The 25,001-nt window shown below is 36.4% G+C and overlaps 1 protein-coding gene across 1 annotated transcript in view; it reads left to right on the forward strand.

Annotated features, from left to right (window-relative positions):
* Positions 1 to 25,001, forward strand: part of ZDHHC15 (zinc finger DHHC-type palmitoyltransferase 15) — a 151,911-nt gene that overhangs the window by 82,101 nt on the left and 44,809 nt on the right. Inside the window, exons 6-10 of the mRNA XM_031660822.1 lie at positions 2,886 to 2,954; positions 3,702 to 3,822; positions 8,091 to 8,223; positions 10,690 to 10,816; positions 14,771 to 14,874. Of these exons, the coding sequence (XP_031516682.1) occupies positions 2,886 to 2,954; positions 3,702 to 3,822; positions 8,091 to 8,223; positions 10,690 to 10,816; positions 14,771 to 14,874 (554 nt within the window). The remainder of the gene's footprint in view (positions 1 to 2,885; positions 2,955 to 3,701; positions 3,823 to 8,090; positions 8,224 to 10,689; positions 10,817 to 14,770; positions 14,875 to 25,001) is intronic.

A 25,001-nucleotide genomic window follows, 5' to 3' on the forward strand; every position in this document is an offset into this window, starting at 1 on the left:
GGAGATTCCTTAAAGAACTAAAAGTAGATCTATCATTTGGTCCTGCAATCCCACTCCTGGATATTTACCCAGAGCAAAAGAAGTCATTATATGAAAAAGACACTTGCATAGGCATGTTCATTGCAACACAGTTTGCAATCACAAATTATACAAATACTGTATATAATATACAGTATATTATATATAATAATTATATCTTTTATATATATACACTACTCGGCCATAAAAAGGGAACAAAATAATGGCATTCTCAGCAACCTGGATGGAGTTGGAGACCATTATTCTACGTAAAGTAACTCAGGAGTGGAAAACATAATATCATATGTTTTCACTTATGAGTGAGAGCTAAGCTATGAGGATGCAGAAGCCTAAGAATGATATAATTGACTCTGGGGACTCAGGGGAAAAGGTAGTGGGTGGCAAGGGATAACAGACTACATATTGGGTACAGTGTATACTGCTCAGAAATCACCACTAAACAACTTATCCATGTAACCAAACACCACCTGTTCCCCGAAAACCTATTGAAGTTTTAAAAAATAAAATTAAATTAACCATCACACCAGCAGAGGGATGATTATCCCAGGCAAAAGGAACTGCAAGCACAAAAAGCCCTGAAGCAGGAGCAAGCTTGATTACAAGAGCAGATAGGCAGCCAGTTTCACTGGAACATAGTGTGAGGAGAGTTTTGCAAGATACATTTGAAGAGATAGGCAGAGGTTAGATGATACAGGACATGGTAAGGAGTTTGGATTTTATTCTGAAGGTGTTGGAAATCCATTGAGAGTTTTAAGTGGAGAGTGATATGATCTGATTTACATTTTGTTTTTTTGTGTGTGTTTTTTTTTTTTTTTTTTTTTTTTTTTTTTTTTTTTTTTTTTTTAGAAACAGTATCTTGCTCTATCACCCAGGCTGGAGTACAGTGATTGACTGTACTCCATGGATTACTGCAGCCTCGAACTCCTGGACTCTAGTAATCCTACTGCCTCGACCTCTCAAGTAGCTGAGGCCACAAGTGCGTACCACTATGCCTGGCTAATTTATTTTATTTTATTTTTTGTAGAGACAGGATCTTACTATGTTGCCCAGGCTGTTCTGGAACTCCTGATCTCAAGCAATAGTTGTGCCTCAGTCTCTCAAAGTGCTGGGATTATAGACATGAGCCACTACACCAGATCTGATGTAGATTTTGACAGATCACCCAGCTACTCTGTATAGTAGGTCTTGTGAGGGGCGAGTATGAAAGCAGAGTGATAAATTACACAGCTATTGCAGTCAACTAGCTAAGAGACAATGTGGCTTAAATGAGGATGGGGCATTGACAGTATATTTTAAAATATGCAAAAAGACCCAGATATGCATGTTCTTCTCCCTCCCTCTTTGACTCAATTACGCCCACAACTTTAGTCACTCACATACTCTGCCATGTAGCTATGTAAGTGAACGGACAAATCTCTGCTGAGATTAACTTGTCTATTGATGGTTACCTAGACATCAGTAATGACTGATCGTATACATGTACACCATACTTAGATGAAATTATTATATTAGTTCAAATTATTCATCATTTTAGTTTTTATACTTAATAATCACATTAAACACAGTCATACTCTATCAATGAACATCTAGAAAATGAGTAGGGAGAAGTAAGAATACCTTTTAAAAATAAACATTTTATTTGTGGACAATTTTAGACTTACAGATTTTTTGTGAAGATAGTTCTTATATGTCTCACACCCAGTTTCCCTTGTTAACATCTTATATTTGTATGGTACATTTGTTACAATTAATGAACTAACACTGATACATTATTTTTAACTGAAGTCTACATTTAGATTTCCTCAATTTTTCCATAATGTCCTTTATCTCTTTCAGGATCCCATCCAGGATACCACATTACATTTAATAGTAATGTCTCATCTCCTTAACTTCTCTTAGCTGTGGCAGTTTCCCAGACTTGTTTTTGATAACCTTGACAGTTTTTAGGATTAATGGTCAAGTAGTTGTAGAGTGTCCCTTGATTCAGATTTATTTGATGCTTTCCTCATCATTGTTAGACTCGGGTAATATGATTTGGGGAGGAAGATCATAGAGTAAGGTGCCATTCTCATTACATCATATTAAGGGTACCTATAAACATGACTTATCACTGAAATGTTAATTTTAATCATCTGGCTGAGGTAGTTTGTCAGGTTTCACCACTGTAAAGTTGTTCTTCCTTTCTGTGCTTTACTCTTTGAAAGGAAGTCACTATGCACAGCCAACACTAAAGGAATGGGAAGTTATGCCCTCCATCCTTGAACACAAATTATTTCAAGTTATTTTGCTTGGGACATTTATCTCTTCTCTTCATTTATTTATCTATTCAATCACTTATTTATATCAGTATGAAAGCATAAATATTCATTTTATATTCTGCTTATAACCCAATACTACTTTTTTGTTGCCCAAATTGTTCCAGCTTCATAAACCCCATTTTTATGTTGATACATGTAATCTTCGTGCCTTTTCTCTTAAGTACTTATTCCACCCATATTTTTCTTACCCTTGATTCAGATAGAGGCTATAGCCATATATTTTCTTCTGTATTTTTATTAAACTAAGTATTAAATAAAATGATAGGAGACATAGTGGACCTGTATTAATAATCTGGAGCTTCCAATCCCTTTGAAAGGTTGGACTTATAAGCTTGCTTAAGCAAGGTTGTAACTTGCTGCTGGCATGATCCCATAAAGTGTTGTTGTGATTACCTCATCCTAGGAATAACTGAGGGCCACAGTTTTAGAGTCACTATAGTGGAAATCTGAGAATGGGTGTATTGGAACCATGTAAAAATACTGGTGAAACCTTGAGTTTAATTATGAGGTGTTGCTTCATTTCTATAGCCTCACTTATCACACTGTATTTTGTCCCCTTCGTAGGTGTGTGTTAAAAATGGATCATCACTGCCCTTGGTATGTCTGTTTGGTTCATTTCTTTTCTCTAAAAGGGTCAAAGTTGCTCAATTATATGCACTTTTCTAAGCACAGTTGTCACATGCCTGTTTCTGCTGCCATAATTCACTGGGTTTTATATTTCTGTAGGGGACAGGGGATGGGTAACATTTAAAATGAAGAAAAAATATAACACCAAAGGTATGGTGGTGAATTCCTGGAGTTACAAAGCTAATGGTCTCCTATTCATTACTTTAGCAATTGAGCATAGTAATGAAATACAGCACAAACATTTCTCCTTTTAACACTACACAAGTCAGTTCTGTTTCTAGCTGGCTTGATGTTTGAAATATTCTAGAATGTTAAATTCAGCAATTTCCCAAGTTTTGTATATCAGACCCAGCAGGCCAGTCTGAAATCACCTAACTACAAAAAGAACATGCCACAACTGTACCAAACATAGCTGCTAAAACCATAATACATTTTTAGCAACCAGGATCCAGGTTTGCTTGGATGTGCCAGGAACTAGTCCAGAGGTATTAGGTAGGCCAGGTGTTGCTGTGCCTGTAAATGAAAGAAGAAACAAGTGAGACATGAACTTGTTTTTTCCAGTTTGTTCTTATTAAGGGACTTCTATCTCTATTGGGTTTTTACACTACACATAATGAAGCAGCAGAACTAGCATGATTCCATTGCCTAGTTCACTTATGTATCACTGTGCTCTCAATCAAGAGGTCCTGATTTCAAATTAGTTTTTCTTTTTTTTAGGGTTAATAACTGCATTGGATTTTCCAACTACAAATTCTTCCTTCAATTCTTAGCTTACTCTGTTCTCTACTGCCTGTACATTGCTACAACAGTCTTCAGCTATTTCATCAAATACTGGAGAGTAAGTTAAAAAATATCCTGAAGGGTCCCCCTAGAACAAATGCACACCCACTCCAACTTGTGACATTGTTCACCCTCTATCTTTTTACATTTTAAAATAGCTAATACTGTTGAAGTAAATGGAAGAGAAGGCACTAAAAACAGGTTTTCCATATTGAATACTCTGAGATTTAGGAAGCTGTTATTTAAAGATTCTAGCAAAACAAGTTTCTACCATACATGAGAATCTTGCTAAGGCCTTCAGGAACCTAATCTCTTGACTCCTACTGATTCTTTACAATGTATTTCTCCAGCTGAGTTTTAAAAATCCACTTCTTACCAGTTATAGATTTGAAAAATGTTGAAACTAATTTTAAATCCCTAGTTTCCTAAGAAAAAGGCTAACAAATCACTCCCCTGTTGTTAGAAAATACTTCCTAATTCCCTATTCAAAGGAGAGTTGCAGAATTCCTACTGTACAGAAAGATATACTGACTAATCTTCACATAACGGGGAGGGGATTTTTTGTTTTGTTTTTTAACTTTGTTTGACAAACACTAGGTTAGCAATTAGGAGAATGGAGATCGAATACTGGATGTCTTACCTGCTTCACTGGCTCATTGCCAAGATAAATGAAACAGATGTTGAAAGTGCTTTACCTTTCAAAATGTGATTCAAATAATTATACTGAAATATCAAAAAAGTTATTTCATCCACTTGAAGATATAAATTATATCCAACTACTTCCAAAACAGAAAAACAGACTTAAGGCAGATTTTTTTTATTTACAAATGTGTACAAGGTCTAGCAGAAGTATAGTGAAATATGTTCTTTTTAAATGTCTTACTAGTGGACCCCAGGAGATATCCCTTCCCCACAACTCTAGTACAATTACTAAGACATCCATGATGAAGACTGTCCAAACTGAACCTGAATATCAAAAGGCAGATGTGGACAGAGCTACTAGTTATTAGGGATTGCACAAGAGACTATATAACATGAATATCTCACCTCAAATGGAGACATAAAGCCATAGAGAAAGAACATGAATTCAGTGACCAGAATATAGATTATAATAAACTGAAGAAAAAAAGGAGAAGGATAAGGCAATAGGAACCTAAATAGCCAAGAATATTTAAATTATTAATCAGTGCATTGATCCCTAGTAATATAGAAAAGATAGTGTAGAAAATTATAGTGATGTATGTTTTCCATTTCCCTTTCAACTTGCTGAATCAGTTCAGATATTTAATAACTTTAGGAATAAGGAATTATATAATAGATGTCATAATCATCAACTCAGGGATACAAACAAAACTTTATGCAGAAGTAAAACTTTTTCATACATTTTCTATAAATATAAAATGCTTCATCATCTCTTCCTTTGTCCATTTCCACAGCACAGGATTGTTGTAAAGTTACAATAATTTTAAAATATATTATAAAATCCACATACTGAGCTACTACCCTGAATGTAAAGAAAATCTGCTATGTCCCATCAGCAGGGAAAGTGTTGGCCTTGGTCTTCACTACAGACCTTTCTTGGTGCTTAACACAGTAGGCTACTGTTTAGGAACCACTTTTTACCCTCGTAACAAAATAAACAATATTGCATTTCACACATTTTGCCTTTAGCCCACCTAGTCAACCAATAATCAAATATCACAATGCCAGCCAGGTGTCATGTGCTTTTTTCATTCTTGAATTAATCATCAGAAATGTGCCAGTATTCACAAGTAATACCAAGAGTGAACATAACCTTGTTCTCTTTATATTCCCTCATGTTTTTTTCTCCACAGTAGGCTAGCTCATGCCTCATAGATCAGAGGCAAGGAAATGTGTCCTGGCTTGCCCTAAAATGAAAAGGGCATTGACAGTTCAGAGAAATGCTTCTTTGCAGTCTCTTTAGCCAGATAACACTTTAATGTAGTTTAGGGATGGCTTTCTCAGTTTAAATTGAATATCCCCTTAAAATAAAAAGTAAACACTGCCATGTATTTTGAAAGCCATGTATCAAGGAGACAAGCTGTGCTCCTATCAATAGCAACCTTCGTTTGTATGGCATTTTACAGTTTTCGAAGCACTTTTATACCCCTTATCTCATCTGATCCTTACCACAACCCTGTGAAGTAGGCAGAGCATGAATTATCAGTCTTATTCAAAGATGATAAAAACTGAGGCTCATAGTAGTTTAGTGACTTGTCTATGATCACCCAGCTTGTAAATTTCAAAGTTAGGACTTTCACCTAAGTCTGACCCTAAGCCCCATGAACTTACACACTGTACCATGTCCTACTGCCCATTATGGCTCTGCTGTGGAGAGCTCTAGCTCCATGGGAATAAGAATTCAGAAGACCAATAGATTATTTATCTCCTCTGTATATTGAACAATAGCTACTTTGATAAGAGATTGATCTTTTCCTTATGCAAAAAATAGTAATACATTCCTCACATATTGGGCCATGGATCTCCTCACAGAACTATGAATTATTTTAGAATCAGGCATTATTCTGCCAGTATTCATCTGATCTCTCTCTGATGGCTATTACTTTGAGTGATTTAGCTTGGTTATCTCCTGAGAAGGTATTTTTGAACATAGGGCTATCACCCTCTTCTAACAAAAAAAAAGTTTAAGAACTCTATCAAGGGACAACACAGTAGATATGCTTTGGCAGACAGAAAAATGTTCTTCAAGAGTAATTGGGCGGGGTGAGGGAAGAGACTTCAGCTCAGCCAGACAGACTGTGGACTGACTTTGTATCAGTCCCTCTTGTCTAGCCATTTTCTACTATCCATTTATATGTGAAAAAATAAGAAGTAAAATAAATGTGAGCTTTAAAATATTTTTAAAACATTCTTTAAAAACTAAAGATTGTGAAAGCAAAAACACAGTCAAGGCAAAACCCACTGCAAAGCAATATATGGAGTTTTTTCTGTAAGTTCAAAATAAAACAAAAACCAATCTAATTCAGTTTAGGTGCTTAGGCCAAGAATTTGTAGAGGGATCATTTCAAAAAAGAGAGTTTCAGGTAAATATTCTTGAAGGTTGAAGTTCTTGAGGTAGCTCTTTGCTGGGCTGCTCTGTCCCTATGCAATTTTCACTTGGACCCCCACTCAGCTGGCAGCATCTGACTGGCTGAAGATAACGGGAAGCATCCTTATCTTCATCCTTCAGTATACAACCTGGAAGATTCCCAATATTTCCACACATAAAAATGAATAAAAATATTATCTCAGAGAAGAAAAAAATCTGTACTATCTGAACTTGCCAAGTGTTGCCAAGCCTTAACTTTCTCCTTCCAAATTGGAGTAGAACTAGATCACTCAGAAGTTAAGGTCCACTTAAGAATCACATTTAATTTTATTACTAGAGAGAAATTGGAAATATTTCAAAGTGATTCATCACACTGAAACAATAATTATCACAGGAAAGGAGGAAATAAATAATAGTCATTCCCCCAACTGTTCACACCAAAATTGAAAATGTTTTCTAAGATTCTCTGCAGAAAATAAATGTTACATGCTGCGCATGTTACAGAACTTTATAACATTCATTCTGGTCTAGGCTGCATGTCGGAAAAAAAGGCTGGTGCCACATGGAAAATAAGATGTCCTAGATAACTATAAAAATCTTTAGCCACCTAGTTTTACAGTTGCCTGTAAAAATTCTGCTTGATTTTTACTGTCTAAACAGCTGTTTCACAGGAGGTAATATATCAGCACATTCTACCTCAGCTATAAAAAAACAACCACACGAAATCTATAACAACTTTAAAATCAGGTTATGACTTATGGGTAGGACATTTTAAAATTCTACCTATATGTTTTAACTTCTTACATACGTCACCATGACATTTTCAACATACACATGCCCAAGGAAACATGATATATAAAGAATTCCAGAATAACTTACCCTGAGACAAGAGGATAAGGCATATGAGTTCAAGATCTGAAACTAAATTGACTACAAGCTCTGAGAGGTTGCATACTAATTATGGCCCGAGAATAACCTTTTCACATTACCCTTTTATAATTGGTATCTAATATACTCTATTTTACACTGAACCGCACTTAAGCAAGGATCCATTTTAGGCTTTGTAGGCTGAGAGCACACTCACAGTTATCATCATTAACAGAAAGAACCATATTATAAAAATTTTACAGAATCTATTTTTTAAATTATAGCTAGACACTTTATACATGTGAAAAACTACTAACCTATATATTTTTAAATACTAGCCATCCCCTTTTCCACTTTAATCTTTTGCTTGTTTATTATTTCTTTTCTAGGGGGAATTACCCAGTGTTCGCTCTAAGTTCCATGTCCTTTTTCTTCTCTTTGTGGCCTGCATGTTTTTTGTCAGCCTTGTGATTCTCTTTGGTTACCATTGTTGGCTTGTCAGCAGAAACAAAACCACCTTAGGTAAGACTTAATATTAAGATTAGGAAAAAACATATTAATGTGTATCAGAGGGACCTGTGGATTGTTCCCAAGTAAAACTTCCAGTGAAGCATTTTAGCTGCATGACATCCCTCTACCCCCAAACTGAGACAGATGAAAATATATTTTACCAAAATAGAAAGGCATAGTGAATGAAGCTTATAGGCTAATTATGAGAATATTTTTTAATGAAACCCCACACAGAAACAAAAATAGCCATTGTTCTTTATAGTGCATACTGGGTAATAGCTCCCAAGGTTAATAGCTCAGAAGATTTCTAAAAGGTGTTCACACGAGGAAATTAAAGAAAGAATCAGTACAGAAGGGGATGTCAGAAGGGAGAAGTAAAGGTTGATAAAGACAGTAGGATCTAATTTATTATGCACATCTAAAACCAGAGCCCTGAGAAAAAATCCAAACCAACCACAACAAGATTCCAAAAGTCTTGAGAAACAAAAAAAAAATCAGTAAATATCTGTAATCATCAAGGGGCTGTTTAGGTACTGTGGGAATGAGATAAACACATTGAACAAATGATTCTCTAGAAAATAAGTAAAATAAATGAACATATTTTCTGTCAGTTACTCTATAGGCTGTTATTTGGAAAACTATATTTCTGATGGATTCCAGTACATTTTATTTCATCTATGATGAAATAAGTATTTACATTCTGTACAAATCAGTACATGAGGAGTGAGGACAAAGTGTTCAAGTTTTGAATGTTGAATGTTTAGCTAGGATAGATTTGAGAAAAGTTTAGTGCAAAAGCTACTACACATTGGGAATTTATTTGCTAATAATGCTAACAGCTAAGAAAGTATTTGCAATCTATTGGCCGTGCATGATGGCTCACTCCTGTAATCCCAGTACTTTGGGAGGCCAAGGCAGGAGAATCACTTGAGCTGAGGAGTTTGAGACCAGCCTGGGCAACAAAACGAAACCCCATCTCTACAAATAAAAATAAAAATAATTAGCTGGGCGACTATTCACAATAGCAAAGCCATGGAATCAGCCTAAAGGTCCATCAATGGCAAACTAGATGAAGAAAATGTGGTACATATACACCATGGAATGCTACACAGCCATAACAAAGAATGAGATCCTGTCCTTTGCAGCAACACAAATGAAGCTTGAAGCCATTATCCTAAGTGAACTAACTCAGGAACAGAAAATCAAATACTTCATGTTCTCACTTACAAGTGGGAGCTAAAGACTGAGTACACATAAACACAAAGAATGGAACAACAGACACTGGGGCCTATTTGAGGGAGGAGTATGGGAGGAGGGAAGGGTTCAGAAAAATAAAAATTCACTCGGGTACTATGCTTAGTACCTGGGTGACAAACACCAAACCCTCAAGTCACAAATTTACCTATATAACAAACTTGTACATTTACCCTGAACCTAAAATAATAGTTACAATATTTTTAAAATAATAATCATTAGCTGGGTGTGGTGGCATGTGCCTGTGGCTGCAGCTTCTCCGTAAGCTGAGATGGGAAGATTGATTGACCCTGGCCAGGAGTTTAAAGCTGCAGTGAGCTAAGATTGTGCCACTGCACTCTAGCCTGGGTGACAGAGCAAGATCCTGTATCTATTAAAAAAAAATAAAGTATTTGCACCCATTTTCTTAACCAAATATATATGTAGCCCCTAGTTGCTAGGATGGTAGATTAGCACGTTTGGCTTAGAGACCAGCTACAAAGTGGAAAACCACTAAAAGCTTCATGATAACAGAGTCTGAAAACAAAGAACAAATGAGAAACAGTCAGATGCAGCCGGAGTCCAACAGTGAAATCATTTACTTAATGGGATAAATGTGTGTCTAAAAATAATGTTCTCTAACATGGTCCCATTCCTTACAGTCTTTGTAGTGATTATGGCTCACCAATTGACATTTTATCTGAAGTAAAACTCAGTTTCTTACATTGCAGGCTTCAGCATGAACACTTTCATTTTTGAAATGTTTCAAAACCAAATCAATGTTATTACCATCTCTTTATGTCATTATTTTCTTCCCAGCTCTAAAGACGGTAGCCATTCGGTTGTTGTTGCCACTTAGATTCAAATAAAGTGCTGTTAAATCTGTTCCTATACTCTAAATTCAGCAGTACAAAATACATACTACCCCCATGGCTGCTTAATTATTTTTACCACCATGTGTTTCCCCTGTCTTTTAAAAAGAGAATTCTAATTATTTATATGCAGTAACAAGCTTAGTTTGTGTTAAGTGATTAAACTGGTTTTTACTAAGTAATTTAGCAATATCTAAAAATTGCTAATCAATATTAGCAATTAAAAATTGCTAAGCAATATCTGTGCTACCATAGCAAAAAGATATGATAGAGCCAAGTCACATACATGGAGAAATGTAAATCATGACTATGCTGAAATATGTTTCTTTATTGTTTTCTTCCTCTTTTCTTCAACTCTCCTGCCCTGCCTTAGAGGCCTTCTGCACTCCAGTGTTTACAAGTGGCCCAGAGAAAAATGGATTCAACCTTGGCTTCATCAAGAATATCCAGCAGGTGTTTGGAGATAAGAAGAAGTTCTGGTTAATACCTATTGGTTCCAGGTGAGTAAATATTACCACTGGAAGAAGTTAGTACTGGACCATCCCTTAAACCAGCAAATTCAATTTTGATTGTAGTATGCAGCAGGTATCAGTCCAATGTGAAACTCTATTCCCCAAGTTCTTCATTTCTAGGTTAGTAAAGACAAATAAAGAAGTGAGGGTCTGATAAAATAGATATTCTCATGCTTTCTTTGTGGCAATGTGCAGTGGCACTACCAATCTTTTATAACCGAATTTGGTAATATCTATCAAAAAACATAAGAATCTACATGTCCAACATCCCAGTAATTCTATTTCTGGGAATTGAATCTACCCTAAAGACAGAGACAAACAATGCACAAAAATGTCCATCACAGCATTATTTGTAGCCAATAATTAGGAAACAACCTAAATATCCAAACATATGGGAATGGATAAGTGTGTGTGTGTGTGTATATATATATATATATATATCTCTACTGGATGGAATACTACACAATCAAAAGTAATGGTTATAAAGACTATGTCACAAAAGGGAAAGTGCTTACTATATTTTAAGTGGAAAATGAAAAATCCAGTACACTGTGATTAAAAACATAAGTATATATGGAAGAAAAACAGCAGAAGAGAAATATACCAAAAAATGTTTTAAAAGGTACTATATTTTAAGTGAAAAATGAAAAATTCGATACACTGTGATTAAAAACATAAATATTTATAGAAGAAAAACAGCAGAAGAGAAATATACCAAAAAATGTTAAAAATGGTAAGGGCAATAGTCTTAGAAATTATTTATCTTTTCTCCATTTTACATATTTTGTGGTTAATACTAATTTTATGAATAAAACATATAAAAAGCAAGAACAAATATTAATTTGAGGTTATAGATAATTCTTTTTTTATTATACTTTAAGTTCTGGGGTACATGTGCAGAACATGCAGGTTTGTTACATAGGTATGCACGTGCCATGGTGGTATGCTGCACCCATTAACCCATCATCTACGTTAAGTATTTCTCCTAATGCTATCCCTCCCCTAGCCCCCCAACCCCCGACAGGCCCCGGTGTGTGATGTTCCCCTATCTATGTCCAAGTGTTCTCATTGATCAACTCCCACTTATGAGTGAGAACATGCTGTGTTTGGTTTTCTGCCTTGTGTTAGTTTGCTGAGAATGATGGTTTCCAGCTTCATCCATGTCCCTGCAAAGGACATGAACTCATTTTTTTGTGGTTACATAGTATTCCATAGTGTATATGTGCCACATTTTCTTTATCCAGTCTATCATTGATGGGCATTTGGGTTGCTTCCAAGTCTTTGCTATTGTGAACAGTGCCGTAATAAACATATGTGTGCATGTGTCTTTATAGTAGAATGATTTCTAATCCTTTGGGTATATACCCAGTAATGCGATTGCTGGGTCAAATGGTATTCTCATTCTAGATCCTTGAGGAATTGCCACACTGTCTTCCACAATGGTTGAACTAATTTACACTCCCACCAACAGTGTAAAAGTGTTCCCATTTCTCCACATCCTCACCAGCATCTGTTGTTTCCTGACTTTTTAATGATCGCCATTCTAACTGGCATGAGATTGTATCTCACTGTGGTTTTGATTTGCATTTCTCTAATGACCAGTGATAATGAGCTTTTTGGTTTTTGTTTTTTTTTTTTGAGATGGAGTTCTGCCACGCCCAGGCGTGCAGTGGCTTGATCTCAGCTCACTGCAAGTCTGGCCTGGTTTAAGCTTATTCTCCTGCCTCAGCCTCCCGGGAGTAGCTGACTACAGGCTACCGCCCCACCTCACCTGGCTGCTTTTTTTAGTAGAGACGGGTTTCACCGTGTTAGCCAGGATGGTCTCGACCTCCTGACCTCGTGATCCGCCTGTCTCGGCCTCCCAAAGTGCTGGGATTACAGGCTTGAGCCACCGCGCCCGGCCTGATAATGAGCTTTTTATAATATGTTTGTTGGCCACATAAATGTCTTCTCTTGAGAAGTGTCTGTTCATATCCTTCGCCCACTTTTTGATGGGGTTGTTTGGTTTTTTCTTGTAAATATGTTTAAGTTATTTATAGATTCTGGATATTAGCCCTTTGTCAGATGGATAGATTGCAAAAATTTTCTCCCATTCTATGGGTTGCCTGTTCACTCTGATGATAGTTTCCTTTGCTGTGCAGAAACTCTTTAGTATAATCAGATCCCATTTGCCAATTTTGGCTTTTGTTGCCATTGTTTTTGATGTTTTGTTCATGAAGTCTCTGCCCATGTCTATGTCCTGAATGGTATTGCCTAGGTTTTCTTCTAAGATTTTTATGGTTTTATGTCTTATATTTAAGTCTTTAATCCATCTTGAGTTAATTTTTGTATAAGGTGTAATGAAGGGATCCAGTTTCAGCTTTCCACATATGGCTAGCCAGTTTTCCCAACACCATTTGTTAAATAGGAAATCCTTTCCCCATTGCTTGTTTTTGTCAGGTTTGTCAAAGATAAGATGGTTGTAGATGTGTGACATTATTTCTGAGGGCTCTGTTCTGTTCCATTGGTCTATATATCTGTCTTGGTATCAGCATCATGCTATTTTTGTTACTGTCGCCTTGTAGTACAGTTTAATTTGAGGTTATAGGTAATTCTTAGAACTGCAACCATTATGCAGGGAAAGTAGTGGATGAGAAATAAACAGTCAAGCTTGTGTTCTGTGAATGACTTTGTGAACCAGATTGAACCACCATCAACTAAACTAATTCTGGAGCAGAGCTTGCTTTTAGCCTTCTTGTAGCCCCCTTTCGGTCCCCTCCTTAGACAGGGATACATTCATGTTCACTTAGTTGAGGAAACTTTGTTGGGGGTAGGGTGGTAATTATGGAAAAATTTCTGCTTGATTGATTGCCTTGATACTTCCTGTGTAGCAGTTAGTATTTTACAGACTCATTTATTTCAGAGATGTGGTGTATCCAACTAACCTGTCTATAAATCACAAGGCAAAACTATGTCAGTGGGTAATATTGATTAATAACTGTTACCAGGTATTACCTACACCCTATTCACATACTCACATACACAAATATACACACATCATCACCACATCAAACGGAGGTGTAAAATGAGTCTTCTCTGGAATAAAGAACAAAACCAAAAATCAAGGCCCATTCATTTATAATCAGTACACTTACATTCTCTTTAGAGTGCTATCGATAAAATCTGTCAACTTTCAATTTACCATATACGTGAACAGGAGAAAAGGCATAGATAACATCAAAAGTCATTCAGACTCAAAGGTGGAATGCATTCAGATACCTAAACTGAAATGTTCAAACTGTAACCTCTTCTAACTGGGGCCAGCTCAGTTCCTTCCAATGCATCCCATCTGTTAGTGGACAGAAATTAACCAGGGAGTTGACCCTAGCTTACCACAGGTAGCCACAAAGCGAGACCCCACATGTGGATAATTGCCCCCAAAATCTGCAGTCTAGAGATGGCTCACTCTGGCTCTTTCCCCTAGTTCCTAATAACCTTTCTGCCATGCAAACCAAATAAATAACAGTGCATTCAGGCATTATCTTTCACCAATTCACACCAGCTTATCTCCACTGTATTCAATGTTTCAGAGACTGGTCATCTTTCTTGAAAACTTAGAATCAAAGCAGTAAGATAATGGGATATAAATTTGTATCGTCATCATTAAGTGATATGTATGAAGCTTGCTGTGTGTGCATATTGCCATACTGGGCATTTTGGGAACCAAACTACAGAGTTGCTTACAAACAAGAAGTTAACACTGATGCAGACACACAAATAAGATATGGAAATCGAGAGCAATATAGCAACTAAATGATGCTATTGTAAGAGTCCATTCCGCCACGGCTTTAGACAATAAGACTAAATATGCCTAACAACCTCCCTCTTGTTTTTAAGAGGATTATAACCTTCACAAAAGTCTATGTCAGCTGCAATAACTCACTGCCTTTCTTTTCCCACCAGCCCTGGTGATGGACACTCCTTCCCTATGAGGTCTATGAATGAGTCACAGAACCCACTGCTAGCAAATGAAGAACCCTGGGAAGACAATGAGGATGACAACCAAGGTAAGTTGGGTCAAAGACTATGAAGTCCACGTTAATACAACCAATGTAATGTGGTGAGTAAATAGTGTCCAGAAAGATTTTATAAGCATGTCAACCTCATAAGTGTCCTCTGGATGGAGGAGAGCAAGTATGGCCAGATTTGTTTAGTAACCATGGGAAATTTAGATAAGATTAGATTGCAGCTTGGGAGATTCCTTACCAGCTTTGTGATTCCGTGATTTATATCACCAGTCAGATATACATCTGGATATATATGGATTTCTAAACAATCCTGCTGGGTAGTCACTTGTAGTGCTTTGCTTGAATGTGGAGTTCAATTTAATCGATGGGCAACAATTGACCTTTCTCCATCCTCCTTCATTCACATTGGTTAACTTTTCTTTAAAATCCTATGCTCAGTCTCTTTTTAGAATGGTTTAAATACACTAAAAACTAAAAGATAGTAATGGGAGAAGCCTACACATGCATGTAGTCTACTTTTCTAAAAGGAAGAGGGGCAAAGGAAAATAAGTTCCAACTTTCTACTACCAGGTCACTGGGTCATCCTAAGGCATTTTGTAAAGAATTAAAAGTTGAGTTCTCATGTAATGTATCCCCATTGCCAGCCCTATTCCTTGTCTCCACCTGTTGCTGTGCCTACTTTTGTGCCTCCAACATTTACTTATGTTGCTAATACCAACCATTAGAGAGTCGTTTTGGCTACTGTTCCCAATAATGCAGTAGCTGGCAGCAATTTTGAGTAGAAACTTGTAGTAGCTATCACAAACCGTACCTGGGGTGAAGGAGGCTAAATGAGGACATGGAAAAGCATTGAAGTGGGAGCAGCAGTGGAGAGCAAGTCTTTCAAATTTTTTACTCAGTTGGATTATCCAGGCCCTGATTACCAGGAAATCTAGTTTTAAAGAAAAGCATGTTAGTAGGTCCAAGGAATATAAAATAGCCACAAATCCATAGATTAAAAAAAAAACAAAAAACAAAAAAAAAAACAGTTATTGCCCATCCCAAAGAACTTACAACAAGGGCAACTCTCTTACTTCCTCCTGCTGACTGTTGGAAAATTGACTATATTTTGACCTATCTTCCTTCAGTCTTCAGTCTTTCTGAACTGACTTTTACTTACAGCAGTCACAAGTTATAACAACTCTTATTTTGGTATTAAACCCAAACTCTAATAGAAGCCAAATACTTATCAGGTCTTTACCTGGTTTGAAATAATTCACAATGGAAAAAGGTATTCATATCTGACCTTTGTGTTGGCAAGTGGAATACTTTAAATGTAGATATAGCACCACATCATAAAGAGGTTATGTTTTGAAGCAGTCTCCAATTCCAGACCTTTTCAAAAATATCCAACCATTTAAAAATTAGTATGTTATTTTATAGTTTACAAAGTGCTTTCCTATACTTTTTCTTCATATCCTGTGACCTGCACAACTTTCAGGTTAGATAGGCAGTGTTATTAATAGCATCCCCATTTTATAATTAAGAAACTAAAATTGAGAGATGTTAATCTCACATGTCAAGGTATCTTGATTCCAAATCCTAGGTTTTTTCCACTACAATGCTATATCTCTCTTTTGGACAAGTACATATGAGACACAGTGCTGTAATTGCATGCCATTTAGTTATCTGAAGTGTTCAGCTGCTTCTTACATAATCATAAAATCATAAACTGTAAGGTGCCTTTAGCTTTAGCAAGACCACTATGCCATCTTAGATAGCTGAGGGTTTTTTTTAAGTTCATTGAAGGAGACACCACAATCCTCCTTTGTAACCCATTCTAGTATCTAATGCAAGTTCTCATGCTGTATTCTTTGTTAAGTTGGTTCTATGTTATCTTCAGTTGTTCCCATTTTCTGTGCATAACTGTCAGATACAAACAGTTCTTACACTTTTAACAACTTAGATTCCTAGGAAAGATGCTGTAAGTTGAAATTACATGTGTGTATTGAACTTAATTTCTTTTAGGAATCAAGTGGAATTTTTATTCCTAGCCCAAAATACAACATTTCATTTAGCATAAATGTACTCGTACAGCCGGGTGCTGTAGCTCATGCTTGTAATCCCAGCACTTTGGGAGGCTGAGGCGGGCGGATCACCTGAGGTCAGAAGTTCAAGACCAGCCTGGCCAACATGGCAAAACCCCATCACTACTAAAAAAGTACAAAAAAAATTAGCCAGGTGTGATGACACACACCTTTCATCCTAGCTACTTGGGAGGCTGACACAGGAGAATCACTTGAACCCGGGAGACGGAGGTTATAGTGAGCTGAGATCGTGCCACTACACTCCAGCCTGGGCAACAGAGGGAGACTCCATCTCAAAAGAAAAAAAAAACATGTACTTGTACATTGCATAATGTAAAACAAACATTTGGCCAGGCACAGTGGCTCACGCCTGTAATCCCAGCACTTTGGGAGGCCGAGGCAGGCAGATCACGAGGTCAGGAGATCAAGACCATCCTGGCTAACATGGTGAAACCCCATCTCTACTAAAAATACAAAAAAAAAAAAAAAAAAAGCCGGATGTGGTGGCGGACACCTGTAGTCCCAGCTACTCGGGAGGCTGAGGCAAGAGAATGGCATGAACCCAGGAGGCAGAACTTGGCAGTGAGCCGAGATCGCACCACTGCACTCCAGCCTGTGTGACAGAGCAAGACTGTGTGACAGAGCGAGACTGTGTCTCAAAAAAAAAAAAAAAAGATAAAATATGCTAACAATAACCTGTTAGGTACAAATGTAATATCACAGTCAGGAACTACATAAAGCCTTTGTGATCTTTGAAATCCCGGCCTTATATTAGCACAGCAAATTATAAGGTAAAGAAGCACCTTTATGAAATCAAGGGATTTAAATAGGCTTCTCTGATGTCATTTTTGAAAATAAAAGGTTTAATTAATGCACAAATATATAGAAAATGCTTAAATACCCAGTGTATAGATCCATGTAGTCTTCTGAGGAGATTTAACAGGCATCTTTTTAAAGACTTTTGAGTCTTGGGGCTATATTTTAGCTTCTTGAGGAAATGATCCAAAGATATCTGTTATATTACTGCTTTTGCTCATTATAAATTTTCCTGTAGCTTACATAATAAAAATTAAAGATTACAGTATAATTCTTTCTGCTGTATTCAAATTGGGATCCATTTTCTTAAAATTGGATAGGTGGCATCTATGGCTCTACCTAAGTATCATGAAAAATAAGTTGGGTATGATTGTCAGGGTGATTCTTAAATGAAAACTGCTGTGGGTCAGAGCTTGCCTATATGTGAAACCCATAAAGAACTTCTTCAGCTTTCTTGGGGTCAGGGGCTGGGAGTAATCCTAGTTCCTTAATATTTCTTGTACAGCTCATTTCTCAATTTTTTACATCTTTATGGCTCTGGTGCCTTTTTGAATGTTCTGTGTTTCTTTTTTTTTTTTCCCCCTTGAGATAGAGTCTCACTCTGTCATCCAGGCTGAAGTGCAGTGGTGCAATCTCGGCTCACTGCAACCTCTGCCTCCCGAGTTCTCCTCGTGATTCTCCTGCCTCAGCCTCCCAAGTATCTGAGACAACAGGTGCGCGCCACCAAGCCTGGCTAATTTTTGTATTTTTAGTAGAGTTGGGGTTTTGCCGTGCTGGCCAGGCTGGTCTTGAACTCGTATGTTTCTTTATTGTTTCAGTAGTAACAAAGGCTCTGCCATTTTCCAAGTGTCACTCCTTTCAAATTAGTTGCTGAACTCTTTGATTGTGGTCATTTATTTGAGATGCAGTATCCCTGGAAATCTGCAGGAGATAGCCACAGTTAATATTCTCTATGCAGTAAAGTTAACAGAGATGTCGACAAAGACTCCAGCAGCAGAGCAATGTTTTTTTCTATTTGCAAAGGAATAACTCTAGTTTTTAAATATGTATACTTTTATTTGTTTTCTTTCATTGTAAAAATTTAAGATGTATGACATGATGTTTTGAAATACAAATACATAGTGAAATGATTACAGGTAAGCAATTTAACAAGTACATCATCTAACATAGTTACCTTTTTTATGTGATAAGAGTACTTATAATCTATGCTCTTAGAAAATTTCCAGTATACAATACAATATTATTAACTATAGCCCCCATGCTATACTTTAAATTTCTAGATTTGTTCATCCTGTGTAACTACTTAATTTGTACACTTTGGCCTACATTTCCCCCAACCCTGCCTGCTTCTGGTAACCACTGTTGTATTCTCTGGCTCTCTCTTTGTCTGAGAATCCACATATAAGAGAGATCATGCAGGATTTTTCTTTCTGTGTCTGGCTTATACCACTTAACATTATCCTCCAGGTTCATCCATGTTGTTGTAAATGGAAGAATGGCCTTCTTTTTAAAAACCGAATAATAGCCGGGCATGGTGGCTTACGCCTATAATCCCAGCACTTGGGAGGCCAAGGTAGGTGGATCATGAGGTCAGGAGATCGAGACCATCCTGGCTAACATGATGAAACCCCGTCTCTACTAAAAATACAAAAAATTAGCCAGGCATGATGGCATGCGCCTGTAATCCCAGCTACTCAGAAGGTTGAGGCAGGAGAATCGCTTGAACCTGAGAAGTGGAGGTTGCAGTAAGCCAAGATCTCACCACTGCACTCCAGGCAGGGCAACAGAGCGATACTGTGTCTCAAAAAAAAAAAAAAAAAAAAAAAAATCAAGTGTATATCTATCCCGCAATTTTCTTTATACATTCATCCATCCACAGAGACATCCGTTGTTTCCATAGCTTAGTTACAGTGAATAATGCTGCAGTAAACATGGGAGTGCAGATATCTCTATGAGGTACTGATTTTATTTTATTAGATATATACACAGAAGGGGGATTGCCAGATCATATAGTAGTTCTATTTTTCAATTTTTGAAGAACCTCCATACTGTTTTCTGTAATGGCAATACCAGTTCATATCCCCTCAACAATGGATAAGGATTCCCTTTTCTCCACATCCTCACCAACATTAGTTATCTTCTGACTTTTTGAGAATGACCATCCTAACTGGTGGAAGGTAATATCTCATGGTGGTTTTGATCTGCATTTCCATGAAGATTAGTGATGTTGAGCATCCTTTCACACACCTGTTGGCCATTTGAATGTCTTCTTTTGAGAAATGTCTATTCAGGTCCTTCACCCGTTGTTTAATCTGTGTATTTGGGGTTTTTTTAATTTTATTATTTATTTATTTATTTTTTGCTATTGAGTTGGATGAGTTCTTCATATATTTTGGATATGAACCCCTTATCAGATATATAGTTTGCAAATATTTTGTCTCATTCTGTAAACTGCATTTTCATTTTTTTAAGATTTCAAAATTCCAGTTTCTTGTTTCTTTTTTTAAAATTTTGGATGTATCACTATGAGGAAACCATACTTATTTTACTTAAAATTATTATCACAAATAATCTAGGAACTCAAAATTGCACTGTGGTTTTAAAAATATTTTTATAATAGAGGTACTTATTTGAGGGGTACATGTGATATTTTTGTACATTCATAATGTGTAAAGATTAAATCAGGGTAATTGGAATATCTATCACTTCAAATATTTATCTTTTATTTAGACTAGGAACATTCAAATTATTCTCTTCTAGCTATATTGAAATGTACAGGCTGGGCGCAGTGGCTCGCACCTGTAATCCCAGCACTTTGGGAGGCCAAGGCAGGCAGATCACGAGGTCAGGAGATCGAGACCATCCTGGTTAACACGGAGAAAACCCGTCTCTACTAAAAATACAAAAAATTAGCCGGGCATGGCGGTAGGCGCCTGTAGTCCCAGCTACTCGGGAGATTGAGGCAGGAGAATGGCATGAACCCGGAGGCGGAGCTTGCAGTGAGCCTAGATCGTGCCACTGCACTCCAGCCCGGGCAGCAGAGCCAGACTCCGTCTCAATAAAAAAGCAAAGAAAGAAAAGAAATGTACAATAGATTATTGTTAACTATAGGCAACCTACTGATCTATCAAACACAAGGTCTTATTTCTCCTATCGAATTGTATACTTAACACCCATTAATCAACTTCTCTTTATTCTCCTCTCCTCCCTAATCTTCCTGGCCTCTGGTAACAACCAATCTACTCTCTGTCTGTGAGATCCACTTTTGTAGCTCCTACATGTGAGTAAGAATATGAATATTTGTCTTTGTGTGCTTGGCTTATTTCCTTAATGTAATGACCTCCAGTTCCATCCATGGTGCTGCAAATGACAGGATTTTAATGTTTTTATGGATGAATAATATTCCATTGTGTACATATACCACATTTTCTTTATTCATTTGTCCACTGAAGAACATTTAAGTTGATTCTAGTATTTTGGCTCTTATAAATAGTGCTACAGTAAACATAGGAGTGCACATACGTCTTTGACACACTGATTTCCCTTCTTTTGGATATATACCCAGTACTGGAATTGATGGATCCTGTGGTAGTTCTATTTTTAGTTTCTATTGGAACCTCCGCACTGTTTTCCATAGTGACTGTACTAATTTACATTTCCACCAACAGTATGCAAGGGTTCCCCTTTCATGTGCTTGGTAGCATCCATTATTCACTGTCTTATTTTAACAAGGATTACATGGTATCTCACAATGGTTTGATTTTCATTTCCCTGAAGATTGGTGATGTTGAGCATTTTTCATATACCTGTTGGCCATTTGTATGTCTTCTTGTGAGAAACATCTATTCAGATATTTTGCCCATTCTAGAATCAGAGTACTTGGCTTTTTTTTTTTTTTTTTTGCTATTAAGTTATTTGAGCTCCTTATATATTCTGGTTATAAATCCTTTGTCAGATGGATAGTTTGCAAATACTTTCTCCATTCTATGTGTTGTCTCTTCACTTTGTTGGTGTTTTCTTTGCTGTGCAGAAGCTTTTTACTTTTATGTAATCCCATTTGTCTATTTTTGCTTTGGTTGCCTGTGCTTTTAACGTCTTGTCCTAGAGCATTTTCCCCAAGTTTTCTTCTAGTCCTTTCATAATTTCAGGCTTTAGGTTTAAGTCTTCAATCCATTTTGATTTGACTTTTGTATATGGAGAGAGATATGGATCTAGTTTCATTCTTCTGTATATGGTTGTCCAGTTTTCACAGCACCATTAGCTGAAGAGACTGTTCTTTCTACATTGTATGTTCTTGGCACCTTTGTCAAAAATGAGTTGGCTGTAAATGTGTAAACTTAGACCTGGTTTCTCTATTCTCTTCATTGGTCTATGTCTGTTTTTATCCCAATACCATGCACCATGCTGACTTACTTAACATTGCTTTGTAGTTTTTTTTAATTTTTATTTTATTTATTTATTTATTTTTTTGAGGCAAGGGCTTCCTTGGTTGCCTGGGCTGGAGTGCAGTGGCACAATCTCAGCTCACTGCAATCTCCACCTCACAGGTTCAAGCAATTCTCCTGCCTCAGCCTCCTGAGTAGCTGAGATTACAGTCGTACACAACGCCTGTCTAATTTTTGTTTTTTAGTAGAGACAGGGTCTTGCCATGTTGGCCAGGCTGGTCTCAAACTCCTGGCCTCAACTGATCTGCCAACCTCAGCCTCCCAAAATGCTGGGATTACAGGCCACAGTGCCTGACCACTTTGTAGTATATTTTGAAACCAGGTAGTGTGGTGCCTCCAGTTTTGTTCTTTTTGTTCAGGATTGCTTTGGCTATTTGGGGTCTTTTTTTTGTTGTTCCACATACATTTTAGGATTATCTTTTCCATTTCAGTAAAGGATGCCATTGGTATTTTGATAGGGATTGCATTGAATCTGTAGATTGCTTTGGGTAGAATGGACATTTTAACTATATTGATTTTTCTAGTCAATGTACATGAAATATTTTTCCATTTTTCCTTTATATCCTCTTTAATTTTTTTCATCAATGTTTTATAGTTTTCCTTCTATAGATCTTTCACTTCTTAAATTAATTCCTAGGTATTTTATATACTTTGTAGCTATTTGAAATGGAATTGCTTTCTTGATTTCTTTCTTAAGATTTTTGCTGTTGGTGTGCATAAATTCTACTGATTTTCGTAGTTTGATTTTGTATCTTGCAACTTTACTAAATTCATTTATTAGTTCTAACAGTTTTTTGGTAGAGTTGTTAGGGTTTCCTAAATATAATATCAGGTCATCTGCAACCAAGGATGACTTGGCTTCTTCCTTTCCAATTTGGATCCCCTTTATTTATTTTTCTTATCTGATTGCTTTGGCAAGGATTTCTAGTATTATGTTGCATAAAAGTGGTGAAAGTGGGCCTCCTCATCTTGTTCCGGATCTTAGAGGATCAGCTTTCAATTTTTCCCATTCAGTATTATGTTAGCTGTGGGTTTGTCATATATAGCCTGTGTTAATTTGAGACATGTTCCTTTTATACCCAGTTCGTTATGGGTTTTTATCATAAAGAGAAGTTGTATTCTATCAAATGCTTCTTCAGCAGCTATTGAAATAATCTTGTGCTTTTTTTTCTTGGTTCTGTTAATGTGATGCATCAGATTTATTGATTTGTGTTTGTTGAACCATCCTTGCATCCCTAGGATGAATCTCATTTGACTGTAGTGATTAATCTTTTAAATTTGTGATTGAGTTCAGTTTGCTTGTATTTTGTTGAGGATCTTAACATTTTGTGTTCATCAGTGATATTGGCCTGAGTTTTCTTTTATCATTGTGTCCTTGTCTGGTTTGGGTATCAGGGTAATGCTGGCCTTGTAGAGTTTAGGAGTATTCCCACCTCTTCAATTTTTGTGATAGGTTAAGTAGAATTGTTATTAGTTCTTCCTTAAACGTTTGGTAGAATTCAGCAGTGACGCCATCAGGTCCCAGACTTTTTTTTTTTTTCTGATGGGAGACTTTTTTTTAGACTCTCAATCTCATTACTCCTTATTGGTTTATTCAGCATTCTGTTTCTTCATGGTTCAACCTTGGTAGGTTGTATGTGTCAAGGAATTTATCCATTTCTTCAAGGTTTTCCTATTTGTTGGTGTATAGTTTTTCATTATAATGTCTAATGATTCTTTATATTTCTGTGGCATCAGTTGTAATATCCCATTTTTCACTTCTGATTCTATTTATTTGGGTCTTCTCTCTTTTTTCTTTGGTTAATCTTGCTAACATTTTGTCAATTTTATCTTCAAAAATCCAACTTTTTGTTTCATTGATCTTCTATATTGCTTTGGAAAATATTGATTTTATTTTGTTTCTGATCTGGTATTTATTATTTCTTTCATTCTACTAATTTGGTGTTTGGTTCATTCTTGCTTTTCTAGTTCCTTAAGGTGCATGGTTAGGTTCTTTTTTCAAGTCTTTCTCCTTTTTTGATGTAGGCATTTATATAAACTTCCCTTTTAGTACTGCTTTGGTGTATCCTATAGATTTTAGTATGTTGTACTACCATTTTCATTTGTTTCAAGAATTTTTTAAATTTCTTTCTTAATTTTCTTCATTGACTCATTGGCCCAGGAGCATGTTTTTTAATTTCTATGTGTTTGTGCAGGTTCTAGGGTTCATCTTATTTATTTCTAGTTTTATCCATTGTGGTCAGAAAAAATACTTTTTAAAAATCAGGACAGAAAATGAATCTCGAGAAAACATAGTTGACATGATTTCTACTTTTTAGAATTTGGTGATGCTAGTTTTGTGGCCGAAGATCTGGCCTATTCTAGAGAATGTTCTATGTGCTGAAGAAAAGAATGTATATTCTGTAGCAATTTTATGAAATGTTCTATAAATATTACTTGGGCCTATTAGGTCTAGTGTGTAGTTTAACTCTGATATCTTTGTTGATTTTCTGTCTGGATGATATTCCCTTTACTGAAAATGGGGTGTTAAACTGCCCTACTGTTATTTTATTGCAGTCTATCTCTTCCTTTAGATTTATTGATGTTTGTTCTATATACTTCAGTACTTCTGTGTTGAGTGCACTGATATTTACAATTGTTGTATCATCTTGCTGAATTGACCCTTTATCATTATATAGTGACCTTCTGTGTCTCTTTTTATATCTTTTATTTGTAATTCATTTTATCAGATATAAATAAGTTACTCCTGATCTTTTTTGGTTTCCAGTTGCATGGAATATCATTTTCCATTTATGTACTTATGTGTGCCTTTATAGGTGAAATAGGTTTCTTGTAGGCA

The sequence above is a fragment of the Papio anubis genome, chromosome X, assembly GCF_008728515.1.
Source record: "Papio anubis isolate 15944 chromosome X, Panubis1.0, whole genome shotgun sequence".
NCBI classification, from domain to species: domain Eukaryota; kingdom Metazoa; phylum Chordata; class Mammalia; order Primates; family Cercopithecidae; genus Papio; species Papio anubis.